The sequence below is a fragment of the Caloenas nicobarica genome, chromosome 2, assembly GCF_036013445.1.
Source record: "Caloenas nicobarica isolate bCalNic1 chromosome 2, bCalNic1.hap1, whole genome shotgun sequence".
Classification (NCBI taxonomy): Eukaryota; Metazoa; Chordata; class Aves; order Columbiformes; family Columbidae; genus Caloenas; species Caloenas nicobarica.
In genome coordinates, this window is record NC_088246.1 from 36,725,371 (window position 1) to 36,751,518 (window position 26,148).

The 26,148-nt window shown below is 38.5% G+C and overlaps 1 protein-coding gene across 5 annotated transcripts in view; it reads left to right on the forward strand.

Moving 5' to 3' along the window:
- The first annotated feature begins 8,130 nt into the window (after nucleotides 1-8,130).
- TAX1BP1 (Tax1 binding protein 1) overlaps nucleotides 8,131-26,148 on the forward strand; it is a 63,112-nt gene continuing 45,094 nt past the window's right edge. For 2 of the 5 annotated variants that reach the window (XM_065628839.1, XM_065628843.1), the window contains exons 1-2: nucleotides 8,132-8,328; nucleotides 11,273-11,456. In XM_065628839.1, coding sequence (XP_065484911.1) covers nucleotides 11,280-11,456 — 177 coding nt within the window. In that variant the 5' untranslated portion in view covers nucleotides 8,132-8,328; nucleotides 11,273-11,279. Of the gene's footprint in view, nucleotides 8,329-11,254; nucleotides 11,457-26,148 lie in introns of those variants that run through there. The other 3 variants (XM_065628841.1, XM_065628842.1, XM_065628840.1) reach the window with 3 other exon arrangements.

Here is a 26,148-nt window from a genome sequence, read left to right on the forward strand (position 1 = left end):
TCTGTGCTGTGATATGAATTCCAGTAGAGCAGAGTCACTAGGGTGTTGGTCACCAAAACAATAGGATAATTTGGTAATGGTCAGCAATATAGTGTCAGAGCTCTACAAAACAAAAACAAAACCCAAACCAAAAACAAAACAAAAAAGGAGAGATGTAATAATTTGTTTTCCTAAACTAAGAAAAGGCAAACCACTTGTTACTGTACAACTTACTGAAATTTAAGTGTTTTGGTTTTTTTTTTTTGTCTCAGCTTGGAGATAAAGAGCATACATTACACAGAGAGATGTTGATTACACTAAAAGTAACCAGTTAAATCTAGTTGAGAAATACATTTAAGAGTCTCCCCTTAAAACACACAGTACTAAACTAAAACTTGGCTATGATTTAAAGCCTACTGCTACTAATACTACAACTACTAATAAATAAATAAATAGAATACCACTAAAAGCAAATTACTGTACTGTGGACACCTTGAATATAATTAAGTATAACTGGAATGCAAATCTGGTCTGTCGTGCCTGCCTTTTGATGTCTGACAATTTTAGGAAAAGATACGCAAGAAAAACTATTACAGTCTTCCAAAATCCAGAGATGCTGATTTAGGAAAACCAGAGTTTTCTGAGTCAGACTTCCTCATTATTATTATTTGTGTAAAACTGACATAGCATGCCTGGTCATGTACACAAACTGAAGCTTTGATTTACAAATAAAATGGACTAAAAAATATTTTCCACGACTGATTTGTTTGGAAAAAAAAAAATCTCTTTGAATGGTTTATTTACCTCCTTCCCCCAGTAACACATTATCTTCACTGAACAAGAAATCAAACTTTGGTTTGTTACTATCAAAAATGAACATAAATTTATCATTATCACTAAAGTAATATAATCCTATTATCATTTTATTAGATAAGCAGTGACAATGTTGTGTTTGTAATAGCCTCCAGAGATACAATAAGTCTAGCAGGGGAATGTCAGTCTGGTCCAAGACAGATTAAATGTAGAGAATTGGAATATAGTTCCCAGTAAACAAACACTTTGAGGTCAGGAGGTCATAATTGCTCAGCTGTTCTGCATAAGCCCTATTGGAAATAACTTTCATACCATCACTGAGTATATTTCATGCTACCTAATAATACTGAGGGCCAAATGTTGTTGTGATATAAATGATTTCTAAGTGAAATATTGGGTGTAAAATGATCAAAAAGCAATATGCAAATGGCAAATCAGGATGATGTTCGACGTCCAGTTGGTGCCATTCGTAAGATCTGCTCTTTTGTGCGGAAAGAATTCATACCACTTGGAAGCTTGTTCAAATTCCCATTGACAAATGAGCTGATTTGGCCCTGGCAACTCTGTGATTAATATAACAAAAACTAAGTCTATTTGAATTTAGAAGAGGACTAGGAAGAATATTCAACCAATGAACTCTCCCTTGGTGGTTGACTAATTGCAGCAGAATGGGGACCGCAAGTCAACAAAGGTCTGGGAAGGAGAGAGCGAGCTACAGATTGAATTTGCTTTTGGCATCTCTTCTAACAGGGAGAAAAAATGCCTGGATTCTGGGAATGTGAACATAAATAAATAAATAAATCTCAATGTGTGGTTTATTATGGGTAAAGTTCTCAAAAACTGTTAAGATAACTTGGTGTTTTTCAGACTCATATGCCTCTATCACCTAATTTAAAGGGAAAGCTGCACTACTTACAGGCAGTATTAGTAACAGATACTGTTGGCAAGCTTGATGAGGTCTTGGTAGCATTTCAACAGGCAGTTTCATAAAGCCTTAAAAAGTCTTCTTCAACACAAATATGGTATATGCAAAATATGCAGATATACAGATCAAATGCTGCCCACTGACATATCCCAGTAGAGACAGCTGAAATACACACTGTAAAACAGATTCTAACCATGGTGTTTGTGTACAAAGCACTTATTACAGGCCCTCTAGATCCTTTGTCATGTAGTGAAATAAAGCCGTATGTCATGGCTATGACACTACAGTGTTTTTAAAAGAGTTGTTACCTACATTAATAATGTAAATCATATTTTGATTGAAAGATTCCAGTGCCAAATCGCAACAACATGCAACCACATTTCTGACAATATTGCTAACTTTGTTACATTATAATGTAAACTATTTATTAACAAAAGGAAGAGCCATTTCTTAAATGTTTCTTTTTGTAGAAAATTGTAGAAATGTAAGCACTGCAGTATTCTACCTTTTAAAATATTCCTTATACAAGGAAATTAATTTGTGAAATAAGAAAAGGTATGAAAGTTTTTTAAAAAAATATAGGATATGTGTGGTAAAATTATAGTTATCATTTCTAAGTGGGGCTGATCACATAAAGTCGGAAAGACTGCATTACTTTCTGTATGTATATTTGCACAACAAATCCAACATTCTGCTCTGTACAATGTTAACAGATACAATCGAATAAAAAATAATCAGGGGGGATGGATGAAAGACAGATTTTAATTTTAGCACTGTGCTTCCTAGTAATTGATTTGTATGTAATGTATGTAACCATATGGTTATTATATTTACATAGCATTTAAGGACTCACAATATAGGAATTTCTGAACTCCAGCAGCAGGAGAAGGTGAGAACCTCTACTCAGGATCTGTTGACCAAGAAGTTTTCTGTACAAATAGCTACACAAGAGGTTTAGACCTCTCTCCAAGCTGAACGTACAGCTATGGGGAAAAGCAGCGAGCGTGAGTCACTGCCTGTCTCAAGCCCCAGGCCAGACGCAACCACTCACAAAGGCGCCGTGTGACCTGACAGACCTGGTGCCAAATCGAGCCTGAGCATGATATTCTGCGTCGGTTGGGTGGTACTGGGCTCGGCAGGGAGCTGTGGAGCGGCACCAAGCTCCCCAGGTTGAGCACATAATGTGACGGATGCAGCTGCTCAGGGAGCCAAGGAGTGAGAAAAACTAGTAAAGCGCTGGAGTCACAAGAACTGCAAGAGCCAGGATAGGGGAGCAGGAGACAGCATTAGGATGAGGACTCAGACATCTTTAGTTCCTTTGAGAAAAATATGTACCACTAGGAGAAAATCGGAAAGCTGCCAAGCTTCTCGCAGATACAGACACTTCTGTGCTCTGTCAGCCGTGGCAGCCGGTGCTGGAGGGGGACCCAGAAGGGGATACAAGAAGCACGCTTGTAGGTGGCTGTGGAAAGTGTCTTTTTCTTTCACTCCCTCAGAGTTAAGCACTGTGCCCTGAGGTACAAGAGCTTTGCAATCTCATTGCTTGTTTGTTTCCTGCCACATGCAGTTCTCCTGCCTCTGAAAACAAAATGTTGGTCATTTGGGAGCTTCCTATTACTTTCAGATAGCAAAGATAAAAGGCTGGGAGAAACAGTAAATCTACCAAAGCACACAAAACAAAGGTATTTACCTGTTCTATATCTGCTAAGATTTAAGTGACACCTACTCAGTGATCATTTACATGCAGTTCTGTGCATGCCAGTATGAGGTATGCTGGAAGGAAAAAAAAAACCTTGCAAACATCATAAATAAGAAATGAAACACTCCCCCAGACCTGGGTCTCCAGTGCACATGTATTAATTACACACCAGAGAGTAAAGCCTCAGTATGTGCAAGCATTTAATTCATTATTTGCATTTATTAAAAACATTCCTTTTCACTTTAACAATACAGTAACCCAGCAGTGAAGTAACAGCAATTCAAATGCGGTCATTTACAGACATGCGGTTTCTTGTGCCCATTGTACGGTGTAGCTCTGCCAAGTCTCACACCTTAAGAGTAAGCTCTTGCTCTCTCCTCTCTCTGTCACACACATACATGCACACACACACACAATTTACATGTCTACTCTCACCTATACTCTTTTGGGAAAACCCACAAATTTCATCAATCTCACTCATACAGATTTAAAAATCCTGGCAGCTTTTGAATAGCTTTTCTTCATCAGCTGCAATTAAGTGTTGGAAAAGAAATCCAAAATATACGAAGAGAGACTTTCTCCTTAATAGGAAATGTCAGCAATAGTATGTGATTTCTAGTATGTTCCAAAGTTTTGCCACGCCATCTTACTGGAAGGCAAAGTCTGCATGCCCTGTGATTAGATTTCCTTAAACGCTGGGCAATTCAGTGTTGTCAGCCATAATATAAAACATTATTTATAACTATTTAACTGTTTTAAGAGTATAGTTAATAGCTTTCTGTAACATGATCTTAAAGAAGTTGATTAAGTGTGCTTTACAACGTGACCAGAGCGAGCTTCCGATTAGTGACATCGATGTATATATTTTACATCTCACATGGCCCATACTTTTAAAAGTTGGGAGTGTTGAAATAGGAGTCAAACCAAAACGAAATCAAATCATTAGAACTGAAATGTTTCCTTACCACACTTCATCAATATCGCCATGTCATGCCAATAGATTGAATATCTACAACATAAAGTACCTTTCTTTGGTAATAAAGACTAGAAATATATAATTTCTCTGTCACTCATACAAAGCAAAGATGGGCCTCAGGGGAAGAATTCAGGGCTGGATCCAAAACTCATCATGGCTTTGGTTCAGGCTGTAATGCAGAAAGTAAACAGAAAAAATGCTAGACTCTGGATCTGAATAGAAGTTCAAATATACCCAAGGTTAAACAGATGTGATGGGGACTCATTTCTAATTTCAAGGCTATAAATAGTTAAAGGAGCTCAAAGGTTTAAAAAGGTAGTGTGCTTATGAAAATAGTAGAGGTTTTCCAAACATGCTCAACTCTGTTCCCCAAGAGTCTGTAATTGCCCCACACTTCCTTTGGCAATTCTGGTTAGCTGCTTACAGTTTTTATTCCTCATTCATCTTGTGCCTGAAGAGGGACTAGTCTTATCCTGGCAAAGAAAGTCTCAGTATAATTACAAAGCGGAGGGATTTTCACATCCCAGACTGAATTTCAAACTTCTTTTGTGTCTAGTAATGTTCAAATCCAGTTACAGCATTCATATACATGTTTACCTTATTCAATTTTTCTATCAAAATCAAAATTTTAATTTGCAATTGTATATTTGTCTTCATATTTATGCACTTAAGAAACTGAGACACTAAGAAAAGGGTTTTGCCAGCTTTTTGTTTCCAAATAAATACCCTGATGAAATGTTTTTCGCCAGGAAATTGAGACGTATGTTCTTTGGGAATTGTACATACAGACACAAAATGAGAGAGAACTGATTTTTTTCAGCCTTGAGAAGGCCACAGAGAGACCCTATTGCTATCTACAACCAGCTAAGCAGAGAGTATAGAAAGATGGAACCAACCTCTCCAGAGGTGCACAGTGAAAAAGCAAGAGGCAAGAGACAAAATGGGAACATGGGAAATTCCAATTTGATATAGAGAAACTTGTTTTACAATGAATGTTTTCAACCACTGGAAGAGGTCCTCTAAGTGACTGTGGAATCTCCATCCTTGGAGACATTCAAACCGTGGCCAGGCAAGGCCCTGAGCAATACGCTCCATCAACGTGCTCTGGAAGTCCCTTCCAACCTCCGTGGTTCTGATTCTATGGCATATATAGGGAGAATTGCGTCAAGAAGATACTTGACATTCACCATTTTTTTCCTTAAAAAAACCACCCAAATATTGGCTAAACACTGGTTCTATGTGCTTAGAGTAGAGTTCTGATATGCATGAGAAGTATACTGTTTGTCGTGAAATACTGTCTTGAATGAAAACAATTTCCTATTACTGAAATCAGTGGGGTTGGAAAGGTGAAAATCAAGGCAGAAGGAGATGAGATTACTGCCGTCATACCTGTAATAAGCTTTTATAACTGAATTAGTGTCTTAGAGTTACAGAGTCTCACAAGACTAGGGATTTACTAGAAATGCTGTTCAAACTTCTTTATTTTACAGTTTTAAATATTTTGCAAGGAATTTGTTTGTTTGTTTTTCTGAAGAGCGGGTTTTTCCAAAAGATTTATATCACATGGATGAGTTTCAGGAGATTGTATCTCATGATCTCTGCCCAGAAAATTCAGACTGATTCAGGCACTCAATCATTAATTCTCAGAGCAAGTGCAAATTTCACCAGTTCAAATCACATTTTTCTTGATCCAAATCTTTGTTTGTACTGGTACAAGCATATTGATTGTTGATCCTGGGATCACAGTGCACAACTTGTCTATTTAAGGGGCAATAACAAAATGAGAAAAGGCTGTCTTTCTGTAGAACAGCTATAAATTCTGAAGGGATAAGTCTGGCATCTAAACTTGAGATACAAATACATACATGAGAACACTTCTTAAATCAAACATTTATTTCAGTAAGAAATGTTATTAATTTGAACAACTGAAGAACTGTTTTTATATTACATGTATTATAACCACTATATATATTGTTAAGATATAGAATTTTAAAATACATTTTTTCCCAGGAAATTGTGGATATAAGTACAAGAAAAGGTTATTCTTGATTTATTTGTCCTAATATTTACACTGTACATGTGACAACTGGCATATGTAGTTTATCTCTTACATTGCATTTAGCAATAGAAATAATGACTTAATACTGAATTATGACTAAACCACAACTAACTCTTTTGGCTGAATGAACAGTTATGAACCAAGCATGGAAATACCTTGAGTTTCTTAAAAAACTCAGAATCGGGGATATTTTATTTTCATTAGGAAACACATTTTTTTCCAAGCATTCACTGTAAAAACTACATTAGCTGCCAAAGAACATTTTTATTTGAAACTTCCCATTATATTTCCATAAAGCAGCATTATAATGGTGTTAAATGAAAGCAAAACTACTTGTTAGTCTCACCAACATTGATATTCCCCAGCTAGTGACTGTAAACCCCAAGTTCTTCACAAGTCCCAGCCCACATGAGAACAGCGTCTTGTGACTCTTAGACAGCCCTTTATCAGGTCATACAGAGCAAAGAGCTCCAAAGAGAAGAAATGGAGAGCAGAGATAAGATGAAATAGCTCTCCCCACCTCCTTAGAATAGTTATTGCTTTTCTCATTAGCATACCAGTTTCATTTTCTGCTACAAAAATTGATATGGTCTTAAAGGAGAGGGTGCTGCACATATACTTCTTGTGTCTTCTAAAATGAGCTGTTAGTACAATGCAGGGAATTTATTGCTTTCCAGGGAAAATGGAACTTATGGATAAGAGATTATTAATTGTGTATACAAATAAAAGGATTACTTAGTAACCTCTGATACACCTGAAGACATAAGATTGTTTTCAGAAATAAGAAGTGCAAAACAGAAGCAAGTACAATGAATAATCTTCATTACTTAAGAGGACAGTTTCTGTGCTCCAGCTTAGTTTCATTTCTGTTAGGACTGACCATGAAAAAGCTGCTTAACTTGTCTAAAACCTAAGTCAATACTTCCAATAATTAATTCTATAATATTCTATAATATAATTTAAATTCTAATAATAATATTATGTCTCTCCACATAACCTGTTTGTTGAGAATACACATGAAAACAAGAAGCAGCGGTAGCAAAGAGCTAAAGGTGGTCTTGAAGATAATTTGTGGTAGCAACCAGCGCTGGGCAAAGTGGGAGAAGTCCCACATACCCATGATGGTCACTCATCACCATTTTTTGTTACTCAGCCCTGTTACTCTGGTAAATGATCTATGACTCGACTTTGGATGAAAATCAAGTAGACTCAGTGTGTTTATGAAGTAACGTACTTTCATGGACATCCGTCGATGTACGCAACGGGGACAACTGCGTGTAAGCATTTACGGTCACTCTTGTCTCATGCCTCCATTGACTTGGGAGGACCTGTAAAGGCTGGGAGATCCATGGTGGCAACTTACAAGGTGCAAGTACGCTTGTGTTTTGGAAGACAGAGGAGGAGATGATTACACTGGGGTATATGAGTACACCCATGTATACCCACATATATATACCCATATATACCCATATATATATGGGTATATGAGTATTAAGACAGAGGAGGAGATGATTACACGGGGGTGTATGAGTATTACAGAGATAACATTGTAATAACGAACATGAAGAGAGCTTATATAAGGGGAAGATGCAGTTTATGGAACTAACAGCTGCACAACGCTGCGCACGCTGGGAACACAGCCCTGGTCAGGCCTTCTCGACCCCCCCGCCCCGAAGGCCTGAGACGGCTCAAGCGGGGTGGGGAGGGCCTGGCGGGAACCCCCGGCCGGCTCCGAACCCAGCTCCGGGTTCCCCGCCGGCGGCCCGGCCCCGCGTGGGCAGGGCCGGGGCTGGAAGTGACGCGGGCGGGCGGGGCTGTGAGGCGCTGATGGCGGAGGCCCCATGTTGATGTCCCCGGTGCCCTCCGCGCCTGTCCAGGTAAGGGGCCTTCCCGGGCCCGGCCGGGGGGAGCGGGCAGGTCTGACACCCTCTTTCCTGCCGGCCTCCGGCAGCCACTGGGGCGGGCGGGGCCGTTAGGCCACGGGCTTCGGTTCTGCGCCACTGGAGGCCGGCCCTCCCCGCCCCCCTGAGCTGTCTTGGGCCGGTCGTTGTCGGGAGGGGAGAACGGGGCAGCCCGCGGCCGCTGTGGGGCCGTTGCGCGGGGCCCGGGCGGCCGTGCTGCGGGAGGCGGCGGGGCTGCCCTCTCCTCCCCGCCGTGGTGAAGGCCCGGAGCAAAGGTGATCGGCGGCGGGCAGGTGAGGCCGCGCCGGCCGCTGGCGGAGCAGGGGGATAGGGAGGGGGCGCAGGCCGGCCCCGCGGGGCGAGGGCAGGTAGGGGCCTGGGGGGTGTCAGGTTCGCCCGTCCCTCCGGGGCCGCAGCTGCCGGGCTCCGGGAGGAGCTGGCTGGGGCGGTGCGGCTCGTCCTGATTCTGTTTTTCCTGCCTGACGAGCTTTTCCTGCTGCCGTCCTTTTCGGTGCGTAAAAGCAAACGCGTCGTTCAGCCTCCCGGAGGGACTTGCTTGTCATGTCGGTAATGAAGCGTAAACGTAGCTCTTCCTCCTCCTCCCGTCTTTCCCAACCGGTAGCTGTGAGCTAGGGAAGCAAGCACCCAGCATCCCCTAAACTGTCCTTGAACTGTAAGTAGATCCGGGCTTCACCTAAGCTCTGGGGATTTTCCTGCTGGCGAACAGTAATCCCAGGCGGTGCTGCTGGTTCGCACAAATTCAGATTTGTTAACAGTTCTGCTTTGGGTTTCGAAACCAGCGTCCCTTTAGTGGTTTCACTAAGGCCAGTACTCAGCTGTGGTAGCTGGCAACCAGTGTGCAGAAATGAATGTTTGGTGGTCTTTTTAATATGTGCTTAGAATTAGCGATCCAGTATTTAAAATAGACCTGTTTTTTTTTAAAAAAAAGTTAAATTCAATTGGTTTTGTTATTAAAGCTTTGTCTTTTTCTACTTATTCTGGGTAATAACAACTGAAATGGTCTGGTTTGTATTAATTGGTTTCAGGTACTAGTGAATTACTGAAAATGAATTAATTTGTTGCACTCAAAAAAAAATTAAGGGTATCCTGTTTCTTTTAGAATTGTAGAAACTGCTACTTCATACCATGTATAGTTTAGAGTGGATTTGAGAAATGTCTTAAATGTAATCGTCTGTTTTGAGAGGTGTAGGAGTTTTCATGCTGTAAAATTTCCTACGCTCTTCTGGACTCTGAAACTAGATAACGGGATTTATGTGTACCCTGTCGTCTCTCAAAAGCTGCCTTTTGATCTTTATTCAGTTTCTTGCTTGTGTAAGTTTTTGTCCTTTATATCTGTTAATCTTCACAAGCTTGGCATTTTTTCTTATTACTTGTGTTGTTGAGGGTACAAAACTGCTTTTTATTTAACATCTGATACATCAAAACAATGTAATGGCTGCCTGTATGTACTGCATGTGTTACACTAACTTGGGAAGTAATAAGCTTAAAGACATTGAGGGCTTAAACCTAAAAAATCCTTGTTTACCTTCTCCTTGCTTTGAATAATGAATATCTGTTTACTTCTCATAGTGCAGTTTATTTCAGAAGACTTGAGCTCTTTGCTACTTATTTTTTAACTGGTGAAAAGAAATTTTAAAAGTCTATAGGAAATACACAGACAGCCTTTAATCTTTGAACTTCTTGAGACTTGCAGTGGCTCATCCCTTTTGGGATTGGTTTCCACATGTATCTTCAATGAAAGTAATACGTCACACGCTTGGCAGTTACCTCATTCGAGATGTGAATTTGCTTGGTTAGTATAAATTACTTTTAATAGTGATTGCAAGAACAGCATGGCTCATTTTTCGGGAAGTGTTAGATATCTAAGGCCCAAATCCTGCTAATATCAAATGTTTTGACAAACTTGTGATTGTGCACTGAAATCAGACACTTGAAACTTCTCAGTTGCCCATCTTGTATTTCTGTCAGGTATGACGGACTCCGGGGAAGGGACATTCTTGTGAAGTGTCTTGCAATGCTATAATTCTTAGCACTGTGTATCCTGAATGAGATGGTGAATGAAAAGCATGATTAAAAGCTTTTGCAGTTCAACTGATTAGTGTAAATGTGTGAAACTGCCTGCATATCTAAATGCTCCCGCTATCAATGAAGTCCATTATTTATGGTAATGAAGCTAAACATGCAGGGCTGGGAGCATATGTGTTACAGTGAGAATGGTAAAAGATGCCCACAAACTGCTAAACAGAGGCAAGAAAACTCTTTTGAAGAAGAAGAAAAACAAACAAAATCCCCCCAACCCCCAAACAATAACAACAAAACCAACAAAAAACCAGCAACCCCAAAAATACAACCCCCAAACAAACCCCTTTTGTTTATTTAAACTTTCATGTTTTTAAAGAATGTCTTAAAATGAAACTTTGTTACTTCTATTGAGAGGAGAAGCAAAAATTAATGTATAAAAATGCTGTGAAAAGCACTGAGCAGTATAGATTCTGAGAAAGGTTTAGGAAAGCTACAGAGCTTTGTTTCTCCCTCCCTGCCACATCCAGAACTGTTAAGAGTATTTCGTTAAGTTAGAACCCTGGTTTGTTTTCACACCACTGCTTTTATTTCCGACTTTCTGCCACTGTATCTGAGCTATAATACTGGGGGCATTCAGCTAAGCGGTGCTTTCTCTCCATCTTTATGTCATCACTGAAATGACTGCTCTCTTATTCTGAGAGGTGATTGTTTTAGAGTGATGCTGAGGCAGTGGACTTGGTCTATAGCTATCTGTTTGCAGAACAGAGGAACTAATTGTTAGGTTTCTCTGTCTTGTATATTTCAAATAAATTAATTTTTTAACCTTAACTCATTTTTCCACTATATTGAAGTAGCAACTTGTACAATTTTGTTACAGATCAGTCATGTCATCCTTTCAAGAAATTCCATCTTCAACTAACACTTTGCAGACTTCCAATTTTGCCCACGTGATTTTTCAAAATGTGGCAAAAAGTTATCTTCCGAACACACACCTTGAATGTCACTACACTCTGACCCAGTTTATCCATCCTCATCAGAAGGACTGGGTTGGTATTTTCAAGGTAAGTAAAGCTTATTCAGTTGCTATTTCTCAAATGTTTACTGTCTTCTATCTTATGAGTTAAAACCAAACCAAACCAAAACCCAAAAACAAACAAACAAAAAACCCAAAAAAACAACAACAGTAAAAGCTGTCTTTTAAACTTAAGTGGAACATCACTTAGGTGGTGTATTGGTTCCTGCTATTGGAGTGTGAGTTTTGTAACAGATCAAACTGGAGATCAAAACTAGAGGAATGAGTACACTTTAAGTCTGCTGGACTAAAGGGAAGGTGTGATGTGGTGATGTCATGTAGAATGAAATGAAGGTGATTTGAGAAGAGATGCGTAGGCACAGAGTGACATTGTGAACAGGACTATACGAAGACAGTGAGCCAAAGTAAGTGTGAAATGTGTGTGGAAAGAAAAACTAAGCTGGATATATGAGGGACGCATGTCCCTGACTCATTTTTTGTTGCTAGAACAGGCTGAACAGTATGGAACACTACAATTATTCAAAACAGACCCTTGAAAAAAGGAGCAGGGATGAGGCCACATCTAAGTTGTCCTGTGTTAGTGATTTGATTTATTTTTAAAAGTTACAAAGTTTCATTTTTGGGATTAGAAAATGGAAATCCTTACATCTGCTTTCGTTTAAGACCTTGATCTGTTTTTTTTTTTTGTGTAGCTCCTGGTAGATGATGCTTGAATTCCTTACTTGAATGGTTAACATAACTTTTGATTCGGACTTTAAAGAAGTGATGCTTTGGCATTGGGGAAGGGGGAAAGGTAACAGGCTCTCTTGGTACTGGAGGACCTTTCCCTTAGAACTGTCCAGTATTTAAGGAGGTAAATGCTTGACTTCACTGTAACCTGCAGATCACCAATGGATTGTTTGTCTTTGTTCAAGATAAGTTACTCTTCTGCAAAGTAGAAGTACCGTGCTCTGTAACGATGCAGGAGCGTTTTTAATGCTAAATGCAATGACTCTACAGTCACTAAATTGTGCGAGGGAGGCATTAACTTAAAAACAGGCACATTTCCCTAGTGGGAAGTTTTTAAAGGTATGTGTATATCTATCTTGATTATCTGCAAAGTTTTGACAAATAGTGTAACTGAGCACACTTGAAGGTTTAATTAATAGCATTAAGGAAACTAAAGAAAATCTTCATCAGAAATTTAAAGAGGGTGCTGTTCATATTACACATAAGCATTTTTAAGTTTTCAAATTATGTAAATGTAACTTGAGAAGTGAATGTTGTGGCTTTGTCTGTTGATCTTTGTGAGGGAGGCAATCGGACAGGACCCTAAAAATACTAATTAGGAAAACTAGGGAAAAAAAAAAGTGTGAAACAGTTTTTTTTGGTGACTACACGAAATGCTGTGTACATTGTACAGGTGTCTTTGATTTCATCTTGACTCTGATAGATTTCATAAACTATTGAGGTATGAGTTTTTATTCTACCTTAGCAGTGGCAGGTAATACCGTTTTGGCAGTAATTTGAGGAACATGTTGAGCTGGCACAAAGGAGTAGTACTACTGAAAGAAACGTCTTTTATGCAGGGTGGCTTATTTCTTGTGCTTCTTCTCCTTTATGTGAAACAAGTTCTTGTGTGATGAATCAAATCAGGGAATTGATTGAGGTTATGACCAGCATTTTGGGACTGGATTTTTTTAATGGAATTACCCAACTGAATTTCCAGTTCCCCTAATTCTCATCAACGCAAGGGAAGGAAGAAATGAGAGATGAGGAAAAGGATGCAAATTTTCCTTCTGTGACTATGTCAGCTTATTCAGTATGAGTGTGATGAATATGCTGTCTGTGCATAGTTATAGTACAGTGAGTTAAATGGAGCCAGCTGTCCCAACTGTGTCTGTATCTTCAAATGTGTATGAGTAATGTTTACCGTAAAATAAATTGTGAAAATGTAGTTATTTTGGAATAGATAATAGACAGAAGTTGTACTATACTGTGATCTGAGTGTAAAAATGAGTGACTTCTAGAGAACTGATTGTTCCTGGACAATCAACAAGCCACCTGGAGGTGGTTTGAAAACTGATGAAACAGGCAGGGGTTTTATCATTTACCTTTCTAAAATGCATAAGAAGGATATGAAGAATGTGATGCATGTTGAGTAAAGTGATTTTCAGTATTTAAGGGAAAAAAAAGCAAACCTTGGCTAATTATGAGAACAATAAATAATGACCTTCTATATTGGCCTAGTATGCAAGGAAACCGAGGCTTCTGTGAGAGAACTCAAAGCATCAATTCAGTGACTGCTCACGTAGAAGGAATAGAAGTCCACTGTGTCTTTCTGAGGTGAATAAATTCCTTAGAAAACAAACCTGTTTAAGCTGGTGTCATTTAACCTTTGCCTGGAATTGCACAGAAAGTTACTAGTGTTGTAATAGTGAATACTGGAGAGAGGGAAGAGTCACCTAGTTTAAAACAAAAAAAACCTCCAGCCAAAAAAACCTAGCGGTAATTTCAGATTAGTATAGAAAATAAGTATGATTTTTTTTTTCCTTTTCCTTCCATGTGAACATTGTGTTGTTTTTGATTCTACTGTTGACTTTTGTAACATTTTAGGGGGCAGTGGCTTCAGCTGTTTTCTGTCCTGTGTTTGCTCAGCTGCTTAGCTAAGAATTTTATTGAACTGAACAACTGTAGGTGGCTTTTTAAGTGAATGGTTTTCGTTTGGGTCGCAAGTCCAAAAACATTTCTTCAGCAGCTGTGATGTCTTGAGTCGATATGGGTTATTTGTATCCTGTTCTGCTAGCCTGGCAGTTTGTGCAGCTGCACAGCGAAATGGATCAGGGAGGTGATCTGCCAGGAAAATACAGTGCCTCCTGCCCCAGATTTTACCAGCTTGTTTCACAACTGGGTGGTTCGTCAGCTTGATCACTGTGTGATGCAATGGGCAACTCTACTGGCATCACTGTGATGGAAACAAGTAGACTAAGGAGGAGTGTGGGAGAACGGCTTTATTGGCCTGGCTGCTTAATGTGGAATGACAGTTGAAGCTTCTTTTTCAAATCCTTTTAGAGTTCTGTTCTGAAGAACAGCTTTTAAGGGTTTGGTTTGTCAGTTTGTTTCATTTTTAAATTGAAATGGAGCTGATAGTTTTAGAACCAAAACCTGATTTCATATACTCACTCTTAATTTCTAGCTTGTCAGTTTTAAAATATTTAAATTTAAAATATTTCCATAGTATGCACTACATGTCTAATAGACTCTTTTTATTCCATGTACATTTGCATTTGCGGTTGTTGTAGTTGCCTCTAGTGTTGTGGAGCTTATGTGAAACAATGTTAGAAATGGAATCCTTGGTAGGAGCCATAAGTTGCTTCCAAGAGATTCTTTCCACGTGTCTTATTGTGGTTATTTGTTAATTTATGTATTTATTACAGAACTTAATTTTACCCTTCATTATATCAGTCTTTTCCACCTCGTATTAATTCTTTTTCACTTGCTAGACTTAATGCTTGAGCATTTTTCCCCTCTTACTAGGAATGTTTCCAGTTTTCTGCATCTACTGAGTATTTCACTTTCATCACTGGAGTATTGGCTTCGATTTTGTACTATGGAAAGATAATGGCTTCGATAAAATGTAGCACAGCAGGTTCCTTCATGTTGATGGTTGTTTATTTACAGATATCTTCTCTCAAGGATATTTTACAAAGCAACTTAAAATAAGGAACCAAGGCAAGATAAAGTACTACTGCCCTGCTCTCCGTCAGAGGCATCAAAAAGGTCTTGTTGGGAGGTAGAAAAGGTTTAGAACTTCCAACCTGAGCTAGGGATTTGTGGTATACAGCATTATGACAAAGAACTAAACAAATCAGCAAACAAATATCAGTTCTTCTAAAACTTAACAGATTCTACCAACATCTCTGCATATGCTGTAGGTGAAGTGTTTTTTGTTGTTCCCAGCATGATTAAAGTTGCTTAATGCTGAACTTTGATAATGCTGAGGGCAAGGTACTTCATGTTGGTGGTAGTAGATTTAAACCTGTTCCCAAGAAAATAATTTTCCATTGCTTGTAAAAATATAAAATTAATAAATTGAGAAGGTAAACTTTCATAAACTGAAGGAGTAATATTGCACGTAGGAGAATGATTTCAGATATACCAGTTTTCTTACAAACTAGGTGTATCTAAAGGCATACACTACTTTTGGAATTGGACCTTGGGCAAAAACGTGGAGGGGTGGGAAGTACAATAATGAAGATGATGTTACCCCTCAGAGCAGAAGTTCTGAAAATGCAGCATTTTTACTACCTTTGTATATATTCAACTGTCTTCCCTGTCCACTACAGGAGGCTTAAAAACAGGTTTTTACTCAGTCTTGAAGACTGTTATCTTTCATTGCTGCTATTTCTTTGTGCTTTTGTGGCATCCTGGAGGGTCATCTGTAGTCAAGTGCCAAAAGATCTTGATCAGTTATGTCCTTGCCTGTTACCAAGAGGAAAAAAAACAAGGCAGTTTTACAGATAAATGTTGTTCTAGTAGTTGGTATGGACATCCTCAGCCTGAGTTCCTCTTCATGCAGTTTCTTCTGTGCAGAAGAACCTGATGGTTCCTATTGTGGAGTCAAAGGGGAGAAGGCTTACTGTTCTTGATAGATTTCATAGGAAATCTGTACTCCCAGAATGTTCCAAGACCAGTGTTCCCTTTTTTATTCTTTTCTACTTCTCTCCAATTAATTGAAATCTGAAGAGGCACGGTAATCCAAATCTAAACCTTTGAAATAAGGAAATATAATTAATATTTGCACTACATCTGGTTACAGAAATGGTCTGTCTGGTAGGTGGCCCTAATCTCCGGATGGGGAAGTCTACATCTTCTGACTTTATTTCACAATAAAGTGAAATAATCATATGGCCACATGATCTTTTTTGCATTATTAATGTGCCATGTCCAGACTTGTGGAAGTGTTTGAAAAACCTGCTTGGTTTTAAGAACTGCTTGCCTCTCTGTCTATGGCATATGTGTGCAAGTAGGACTGACAGATGTTCAGTATACAAGGGAGGCAGGTTTAATATACATCTCAAAGGCACAAGGAAAGAATGTTATGGGCATAATAAAGATATTACTTCAAGAGAGTGGCCTTAAAGGTGTGAGTGTTTGGGGAGTGTATCATAATACTGCTTGGGTTTCTGAAAACTTAATTTTGCTGAGGCCAGCATGCTGGAAAGATCTACAATATCAGCAGATAATCTTATATATGTTAAGCTAATGGCTTTGGTCTTGCTGTGTCATTAATTAGCTATTCCATCAAAAGTTTCCTGTTTTCTTTCTTAATGTCCACATTTTTAATATACACAACTTAAAAATGGTGATCTGACATCCTGGTAGCTTAACATATAGGAGAAGCTGCATAACCAGCATTGGGAAGATCTCAGTAACTTATTTGAACACAAGAAGTGCCTGCTTGCTGTGAAAGGGTGCTCAATATTTGGGATGTCACACCTGAGCTACTATCAGTGCTTCAATCCAACTTCATTTCTGTCTTTTCAATGTACTGATTTATAGCAAAGCTTGGAATTAACTTGTCTGCAGTCAAAAACCTCTGGAACAGAATTTAACAGTGGATTTAATGGACACCTAAGAAAGCTTGATGGTTGTGTTGTATCAGGACAATATAGATATGGTTTTGTTTAGTACTGTGGATAATTTAGTCTCCTTTGGACTGCAGATAACACTACAACTTGTCTGAATCATTTCAGTGTTCTGATTTTGTGATGGTTTCTCTTTTTTTTTGATACTAATTACTTCCATATATACGGATCATGTTAGGAAGCACAACAGTTGGATGTGTTATTGACCACATGCATATTGAAATACAGTTTTTCTGGCATGGAATCATCCCTGTGCAGCAGGACATGGTAGATACAGGAATGTGTAGTGGACAGTATTTCCTGTTGCTAAAATAATCAGGAATAGAATTACTGGAATTCAGAATGTTTTGAGAATTGCAATACTCACAAATTAGTGATTCTGTTCGTTTCTGATTTACCCTTTTTGGAAAGACAGGTCTTGAATACCTTGAGGTGTTCTGTGTGTGGGTTTTTTTTGGTGGGTTTTTTTTGTGGGTTTTTTTTGGGGGGGGGGAGTAGTTGTTTTGTGTGTGTGGTGTTTGGGTTTTTTTGGTTTTTTTTAAAGAAAAGTCTGTGAAAATGTTGTTCACAGTTTCTGTACTAAATGGAGAGAATTTGGGTTTACCCGATGTTACCTTTGACAAGAAACTTTGAGGTTTAATTCCAAGTGTTGTTAATTTTTCTAAAAATATTTACTATGGTAGGTTTGTGTGGTCAGAGGCAGAACTGGCATAACAAAATGGTCAGTAGCTGGTAGCAATTTTGAAGTAAAAGATTGTGCTAATTCGTAGTTTTCATGAAATGTGATAGTAAATGAATATTTCACTTAAACCCCATTCGCCCTTTTAAAATACATTTTCATGCTTATGTCTTAAAGTAAACAGTATCTTTGTTACTGTTTGATCTGTCAGAACGTTTCTTCGACAATCATTTACATATGTAGCAGGTTTTTTTTTTAGAGAGTTCATATGTTCATATTGTTTCTATATTTATTTTGATTTATGCCTAATAAGAGAGAAAGTTGATCCTATGGTCTAGGCACTCTTTCAATGTCATTTTGACATATTCCTCTGAACTATGGGCTAGAAATAAAACCCATGAGAGATGATAATAGATTAGGATCCTGATAGTACCTTGTTACTGCAGCAAGTCCCATATGTTCTCAATAGCCCAAGTTAAAAGATTGCTTGTACGTGTTTGTAACATTCAGCAGAGATAGATTTCTTCAGGTCTGGGCATGAGAGAGCATAACAAGATTACAACCTTTCATAAAGAGTCTAGAGTACCTTGCAGCCGTTGCCTATCCCAAAGAGTTTCAGCTTTAGGGCTCCTGCTGTGTAACAAATTTTATCTTGGTGTGAGCAGTGAGGTCATGTCTAAAGTGAAGTCTTAAATGGCTTAGACTTAGGTAAGTCAAAGTTGCATGTGGTGTAAGGTGATCACAGACATATTAAAATTTGAAGTGTCTATGCCCCGATGTTACTAAAGTGGACTTAATACTTTAATAAATATTTTTCCTCATGTCTGTGTTCTGAAGTTTTTTGTACAGTTTGATTCTTTCAGAATTGGCATCTAGATATCATTATTTGATGACAAACACGTTTAGAAGTATATCACATCAGTGATATGTCAGTGTTAACAGTAAACTATCAGTAGTCTTGACCTATATCAACGTCTCTGCCCCGAATGTTTTAATTTTTCCATCTGTTAATTGGCTTAGAAGAATTTATTACCTGTAGCTGCGTTTTGTAGACTTACAGGCTACAGTAGTGCTAGCAGTGCTGTGACTTTCTAGTAAAGTTAACTCAGGGTTGTGGAACTGACCAAGCCTGCTGTGGAAAAGTCACCTCCTAGGAAATTGGGCCCAAGTGCATCTTCCATAACACTTGTGTTTTCTGTGGTTTGGGTCAAAATAACTGTTTCTTACTTTGTTAAATACATCAAGGCTGCCAACTTACTGTTGTCAGTAATAATTATACTGTATAACGTATGTTCAAAACCCTATCTACTGCCTGTAATTTTGCTTTGTTCAGAGGTGGTTTACTGTTTTCTTGCAGTACTTGGGGTACTTGGCCAAATTACTTTCTGAACTATGTAGTTTACCTTCTGAATTAAAAAAAAAAAGAGACTATAAATTTAACTCTTGAAGCGTTTTGTGGGTTTGTTTGGTGTGTTATTGTGGCTGGGTATGTGGGATTTCATTTTTTTTTTTATTGGGTCATATTAGATACTTAAGATAAAGGCGCATTAGTTAGGCTGGAGTTGTTTCAGCTCAACAAGTTTTTCCTGGGTTTGCTTTTTTGGTCTGCTGATGTTAGTACATATGTTGTATAGATAGGTAAGGCACTCTCTGCAGCAGAATCATAGAATCATTTTTGTTGAAAGAGACCCTCAAGATCATAGAGTCCAACCATTAACCTAACTCAGGCACTAAACCATGTCCCTAGGAACCTCATCTACAGGTCTTTTAAACACCTCCAGGGATGGTGACTCAACCACTTCCCTGGGCAGCCTGTTCCAATGCGTGACAACCCTTTTGGTGAAGAAATTTTTCCTAATATGCAATCTAAACCTCCCCTGGCATAACTTGAGGCCATTTCCTCTCATCCTATCACTTGCTACTTGGGAGAAGAGACCAATACCCTCCATGCTACAACCTCCTTTCAGGTAGTTGTAGACAGTAATAAGGTCTCCCCTCAGCCTCCTTTTCTCCGGGCCAAACAGCCCCAGTTCCCTCAGCTGCTCCTCTTCAGCCTTGTGCTCCAGGCCCCTCACCAGCTTTGTTGCCCAAAACTGAACACAGGATTCAAGGCGAGGCCAGTGCCAAGTACAGTGGCACAATCATTTCCCTAGTCTTGCTGGCCACGCTGTTCTTGATGCACACCAGCATGCTTTTGGCCTTTTTGGCCACATGGGCACACTGCTGGCTCACATCCAGGTGGCTGTTGACCAACACCCCCAAATCCCTCTCTGCCAGGCAGCTTTCCAGCCACTCTTCCTTGAGCCTGTAGCGCTGCCTGGGGTTGTTGTGACCCAAGTGCAGGACTAGGCACTTGGCCTTATCGAACCTCATACAATTGGCCTCAGCCCATCAATCCAGCTGGTCCAGATCCCTCTGAATAGCCTTCCTACCTTCAAGCAGGTCAACATTCCCACTGAACCTGGTGTCATCTGCAAACTTATTGAGGGTGCACTCAATCCCCTTGTCCAGATCATCGATAAAGAGATTAAACAGAACTGGCCCAAATACTAAGCCCTGGGGAACACCACTACTGACCAGCTGCCAACTGGTTTTAACTCCATTCATCACAACTGTTTGGGCCCAGCCATCCAGCGAGTTCTTTATCTGGTAAAGAGTACACCCATCCAGGCCATGAGCTGCCAGCTTCTCCAGGAGAATGCTTCGGGAAAGAGTGTCAAAGGCTTTAGTGAAGTCTAAGTACATTTGCCAACTTCCAGTCAACTGGGACCTCCTTGGTTAGCCAGGACTGCTGATAAATGATAGAAAGTGGCATGGTGAACACCTCTACCAGCTCCCTCAGTACCCTTGGATGGATCCCAAATGGCCCCACAGATTTGTGCATGTTTAAGTGGTGTAGCAGGTCACTAACCATTTCCCTTTGGGGCTTTGTTTTGCTCCCTGTCTTCCAGCTGTTTCCAGGCTGTGTACCTGGAGCACAACTGGTCTTACTATTAAAGACTGAGGCAAAGAAGGCATTTATTACCTCAGCCTTTCCCTCATCTGTCACTGTGGCTCCCCCCGCATCCACCAGAGGATGTAGATACGTACCAGCTTTCTGAGGCCAGGGGAAAAAATGTCAAGTGACCTTCCATTACAGTGGTGTTTCTTTAAAACACTGTCTCTCAAGATTGAGCTGACTGACTTTACCAAGGTTTTTATAAAAAGAAAGAAATTGAACAAAGTAGAAAAACAGAAAAGTGTTTATTTTCCACATTCATCTGAAACTCAAGAAATGAAAAATGAAATTTGAAATAATTTTTACGCTGCAAACACTGTGCAGTTGTAAGGCAGAGCTTTCATCTTAGAAAAGCCTGTATTCCTTGCAAGATGAATTCCATGAAAGTTAAAGGAGATACCAAATATATTACTGAGGAAAAATAATAACCGTTTTGTTTTGCTGTAAGTCATTGGCTGGCATGCAGACAGGCACACAAATTGTGCTCTCCCATTTGCCCTCCCCATTTATTTTTCTATGCAGCTAATTCTAACTATTTTGTGGAAATGTACCATTGGCGAAATGTAAATGTGGGGAAGCTGCACATGTAAATACGGGGAAGCTAATCGTGCTCTGGTATTTCACTAAGAAAGGGGGTTATATGTGTGAGGCGGCATAGAAGAAGAAGAAAAAACTTTCATGATGACTACATACCTACTTATTAGTAGAAGGAGAATCTGTCTGGTATGAGTGTTGCAAACAGTTGACTTGTCTGTTCTTGCCCAGCCAAATGGTGAAATGCTTGGTGTAAAACATCTTCACCTTTACCAGACTTAAGCGTTTCCACTGCAACTTCAGAGTTCATTTATATAACTGAAAAGTATTTTATGATGTCCTAAGTTGAAATAAGCCTTTTTGCTCAAAAGCGGGAAATAAGAATATAGTGAATGGATTACTCTGTAATGGCCTATTAAAGCTTTCCATTTTATGGAGAGTGAATTAAATAAAGTATGGATTGTTTGAGCAACACACTGTTTTGTACATAATAACGTGATCTGGGTATGACATGTTTGTAGGAGATGTGATCAGTCACGTGTTTTTGGTTTAAAAATAGGTTGAGAAGGTGAAAGTAGGATTTGGTTACTGAATTATTAATCTCTTAACCTGTGGAAGCAAGAGTGTTGGAATTTATGCACAGCTTTCTAATTTCAAAATTGATTTCTGACTGGAGTTTGTGAGTATTAAATGTAGAGAAATGGAGAAGATAGAAAAATGTTAAATAGGAGGTTAGCAGAGACATTATTTTTATTAATTCTGGTTATAACATGGATTATTTTTTTTTCGTACTGGTTTAGAGCAGTTGCATTATTTAAGTCTAATTTGTTCTTTTGTCTAAGAAATAAATACATTCATATTTTTTTAGCTTTTAACTATAAGCAAAATGTTTTCAGAGTTTTCAGTGAATTCCTTAAAAAGTAATGATGTCAGCACAACCAGTCAATGCATCTGATGATGAACTCGCGTTCAGAGTTCACAATAAGTCTTCTGTGTAATTCGACAGGTCATTCTCCTTTTTCCTTCTCTGAACTTCAGAAGGTTTTGTGCTGGAGTTCTTGTGTAATTTGTAATGTTTGTGTGCTTGAATATGGATATTGTAATGTCTGCCATTACCAATGCCAAGTTTTTAAATTAGTCTAGTAAACTGTCCCTCTTGTACTTCTCCTGGTGCACAGAAAGTTTCACAGTGTGTCCCACTGACATTTCTCATTTATTTAAGATTTCTGATGTTAAGAAAGTAGTAGTGCACATTTTTTTCAGCTGTAGCACTTTGATTGGAACTTGGTTTTATGTTAGTAGTTGACAAGTTTTTTTTTTTCTTGTTGTTTTGTTTTGCGTTTTTTTTTTTTCAAATTGGTATGTGAAATTATTTTAATTAAAGGAATTCCAACTGAGTTTTTGTACATCAACAAAGCCTGTAGTCGTTTTGACCCAGATACTGTTTCATTTGAGTTACTTTTACTTTCAAAGTCTTATTCTAATTTTTTTTAGTATTCCTATTTTTTTAAATAAAATGCTCTTCCAGTTAACAGTATAAATAAAAAAGGAAAAAGCATATTATGAAAGTATTTGTATCTGGGTTGTTTATATGCCACATTTTAGTTAGCGCTCTAATGACAGTGGGTTGTTTTTTTTTTAAATCTTTGTTTCGCATTTTAGTGCATCAGAATATATATTTCATTGCAACACAGGACTCTTACTTCACATGATGCCTAAACAGAAGTTAAGCCTGGATTTCCACATCTTTCCTTTTATTTCTAGTTTTTTAATAGCTTTTAAGCTCTAATTATTAATGTAAATAAATATGCTTGCAGCTCGAGTAGTTAGATCATAATTTTTTAGAACTTGATCAGTAAATGAAGGAAACAAAAAATGAAACTATGTAATTGAAGACTTGACTTGAAATATATTTTATAATGGATATAATTTCCTCTCAATGACTATTCTTTTTCATTGTTACTGAAGTTCAAAGACAGAAATGAAATTTCTGTGTGTTTCCTGTAATGTTTTCAGGAACACAGATGGTCGCTGTTGGTCATATCAGCTGTTTGGGCAGTTGGAATGGTCAAACACTTGTTCTTGCAGACCTGAAGATTTTTCTCTGATAAGAGTAAAAGACTTTGCACTTTGCCCTTGTTTTCTCATGTGTTGTGCCAGTGCTGTTGTTTTTCTTTCCTTTTTTTTTTTTCATAGAAATAATACTGCAAGATACTAGTAAATGAAATACTTAACCACTTATTTTCTGCTTTGGTGTAAAATTGTTAGGGTTTTGTTTGTTTGTTTTAAACTTTAAGGCAACTAGAATTTGAATAATGTGCAAAAGAGAACACTAATAGACACACATTTGTGATAAAAGTTCTATGGAGCGTTTAAATAGCATCTGCTTTTACTTTTTAACATGCATTCATGTTCCAGTAGAGTGCTAGAGAGAGTCTAGACACAAACTAAAGAAGCAGCCCTGCTTCTTTCTCTTTTCACGTTAAGGGCTTCTCAAATATTGGAGAACTTCTTCTCTTCTGCTTGTTAGAGTAATTTCCAATTCCATTCTTCATTTGATTTTATTTCTTCTGCTCTGTTACTGTTCTGGGATTTACCTGGAGTCTCTTGCATAGATAAATTTGGAGATATGAATAATCAAAATAGATTTAGGATTGAATTTTTTTACAGGGTAGATTCTGTGTTCCTGTGTCAGTGCAAGTACAGTGAACTCAAACGCACCCCGTCACCCCAAGAACCTGAGTGTCAGCTATAGAAGGCTTTGTGAGGTGGCAGGATAACCTTTATTTGCTTCTTGAACATGGTTCTGTGGAGAACATATTTCTGAAGATGAAAGAGTAGGATTAATTTATCTACTTTTAACTAAACAAAACTTAACCTTGGAGTTTTCTGTGTATTAAATTAAGAAATATGCTGGCCAGGGAAGACTTTTTAGTCTGTGCTCAAGTATCACTACCTTCAAATTCTCTAGCTTTCACAGAAAGTGGCATTTAAGTAACTGCAATATGCATTTTCTTAAAACTACATATTCAATAAGTAAATACACTTATTTTTTAAAGTATCCTCTCTGTTTTTCTCCGGTGTACACTACTGATTGATACTATTTGTAGAATAATAGAATAATTTGGGGTTGGGACAGACCTTCATAGGTCATCTAGTCCAGTCCCCCTGCAATGAGCAGGGACATCTTCAACTAGATCAGGTTGCTCAGAGCCCCGTCCAGCCTGGCCTGGAATGTCTCCAGGGATGGGGCATCTACCACCTCTCTGGACAATTTGTGCCGATGTTTCACCACCCTCATTGTAAAAAATGTCTTCCTCATCTCTAGCTTGAATCTCCCCTCTTTTAGTTGGAAACCCCCATGCTAACTGTATTTAACAACACCTACCTGTTGAATCATCTGATTTCTTGAATTCTGCACTATTACTGGGCAGATGCACAAAGCACAAATTCTTATGTTTATGAGAAAAGCTTCAACTTGCCCTTTTTCAGTATGTCCCAAGCAGAATTTTATGAGCCAGTTGCTGTAATAGTCTTTTTAATGAAAAACAAACAAAAAACCAAACCAAAACCCCTCCAGAACCAAACAAACGAATAAACCCAATGAAACAAAGAAGCCCCAACAACAAAGAAACAACAAAAAACCCCAACAAAACTGCCTTACGTGGACATCTGCCTTAAATAGCCATTTTTCTCCTGTCAATGCAGTGTAGTCTGGGTAAGGTCTTCACAAAAAATGGGTTCTTGTGGAGGATCTGGACTCTTCTCTCCCTCCAGAGATTAGTGTGGAAGATAGTCTATATTAGTTGTAGTAAGATTTGTTGCTTTGATCAACAGTCAGAGAAACAGTTTAGCTTTTCTGATTCTTTTCATTAAAAAGAAAATATTCTTTCCAAGCTAATATGTCTGGTGATGATGAGGATGCTGTTTGTTTTGCTTCCAGAGTTACAGTGTTTTGTTTTGGTTTTCATATAAAATCACTGTGGGCTATTGACAAGTATTCCTGTCTTCCTTGTCATCATTTTCACTTTTTGTTGATTTCCCCCGTAGCTTTTGCCACTAGTTTTTGTTTGTCTCAATTTTTATTTCCTTTCACTTACACAATCTTAAAACTTCTTTATGTAGTTTTAACACTCTTTTTAGGCAATTATTGAGTTTCCTTCTGAGCTGAAAGAAATATCTTTGTCAAAAGTTACATTTAGATCATTGCTGAGCCATCCAATGTGTGTTTATAGTCTATAGTTTGTGAAAGTGTAATCTGTTGCCATCGAGAAGGTGAGGACTGTGTCGGAGTATTTTGTATTTCTGAACCACAGTGTACTTTGTACTAGGCTTATTAAAGAGAATATTGTTGAAAGACATAAAGTACTAAAATAATGGTTTCATTAAAATCTGTTGATAGTTTGGTTTTAGGTTTTTTTCGTGTTTTGTTTGCTTGGTTTGGTTTTGTGGGTTTTTTTGTTTGTTTGTTTTTATTTTCTTCTCAACTTACCATTACTTTGTTTTTGCACTTTGTTTCTGTCATCTAAGAAATAATCCTATAGAAGTTAATGATAATCATTAAGAAGGAAAGACGTTGAATAATGCTGCTAAGTTAATTTGCTTTGCTACAGAATACACAAACTTCCCCTTTTTAAATGTACGCAACTGCGAGGAAGATGAGATTTGTGCTTATTTCCTTCCCTGCATTGTCACGTTTTGACGTGTCCAACCTGTAGCAGGGAAAACCCTCATCTTGTGAAATCCTGTGCAGTGAAAAGAGCCGTTGGGTGGCCCACGCCTGCTGATAGCTTACATGTGCCCTGTTAAGAAATAAATGGATTCTCAGGATCATAAGAATGTAAGAAGGGGAGCTTTGGGAGGAGATGCAGATTGATGGAGG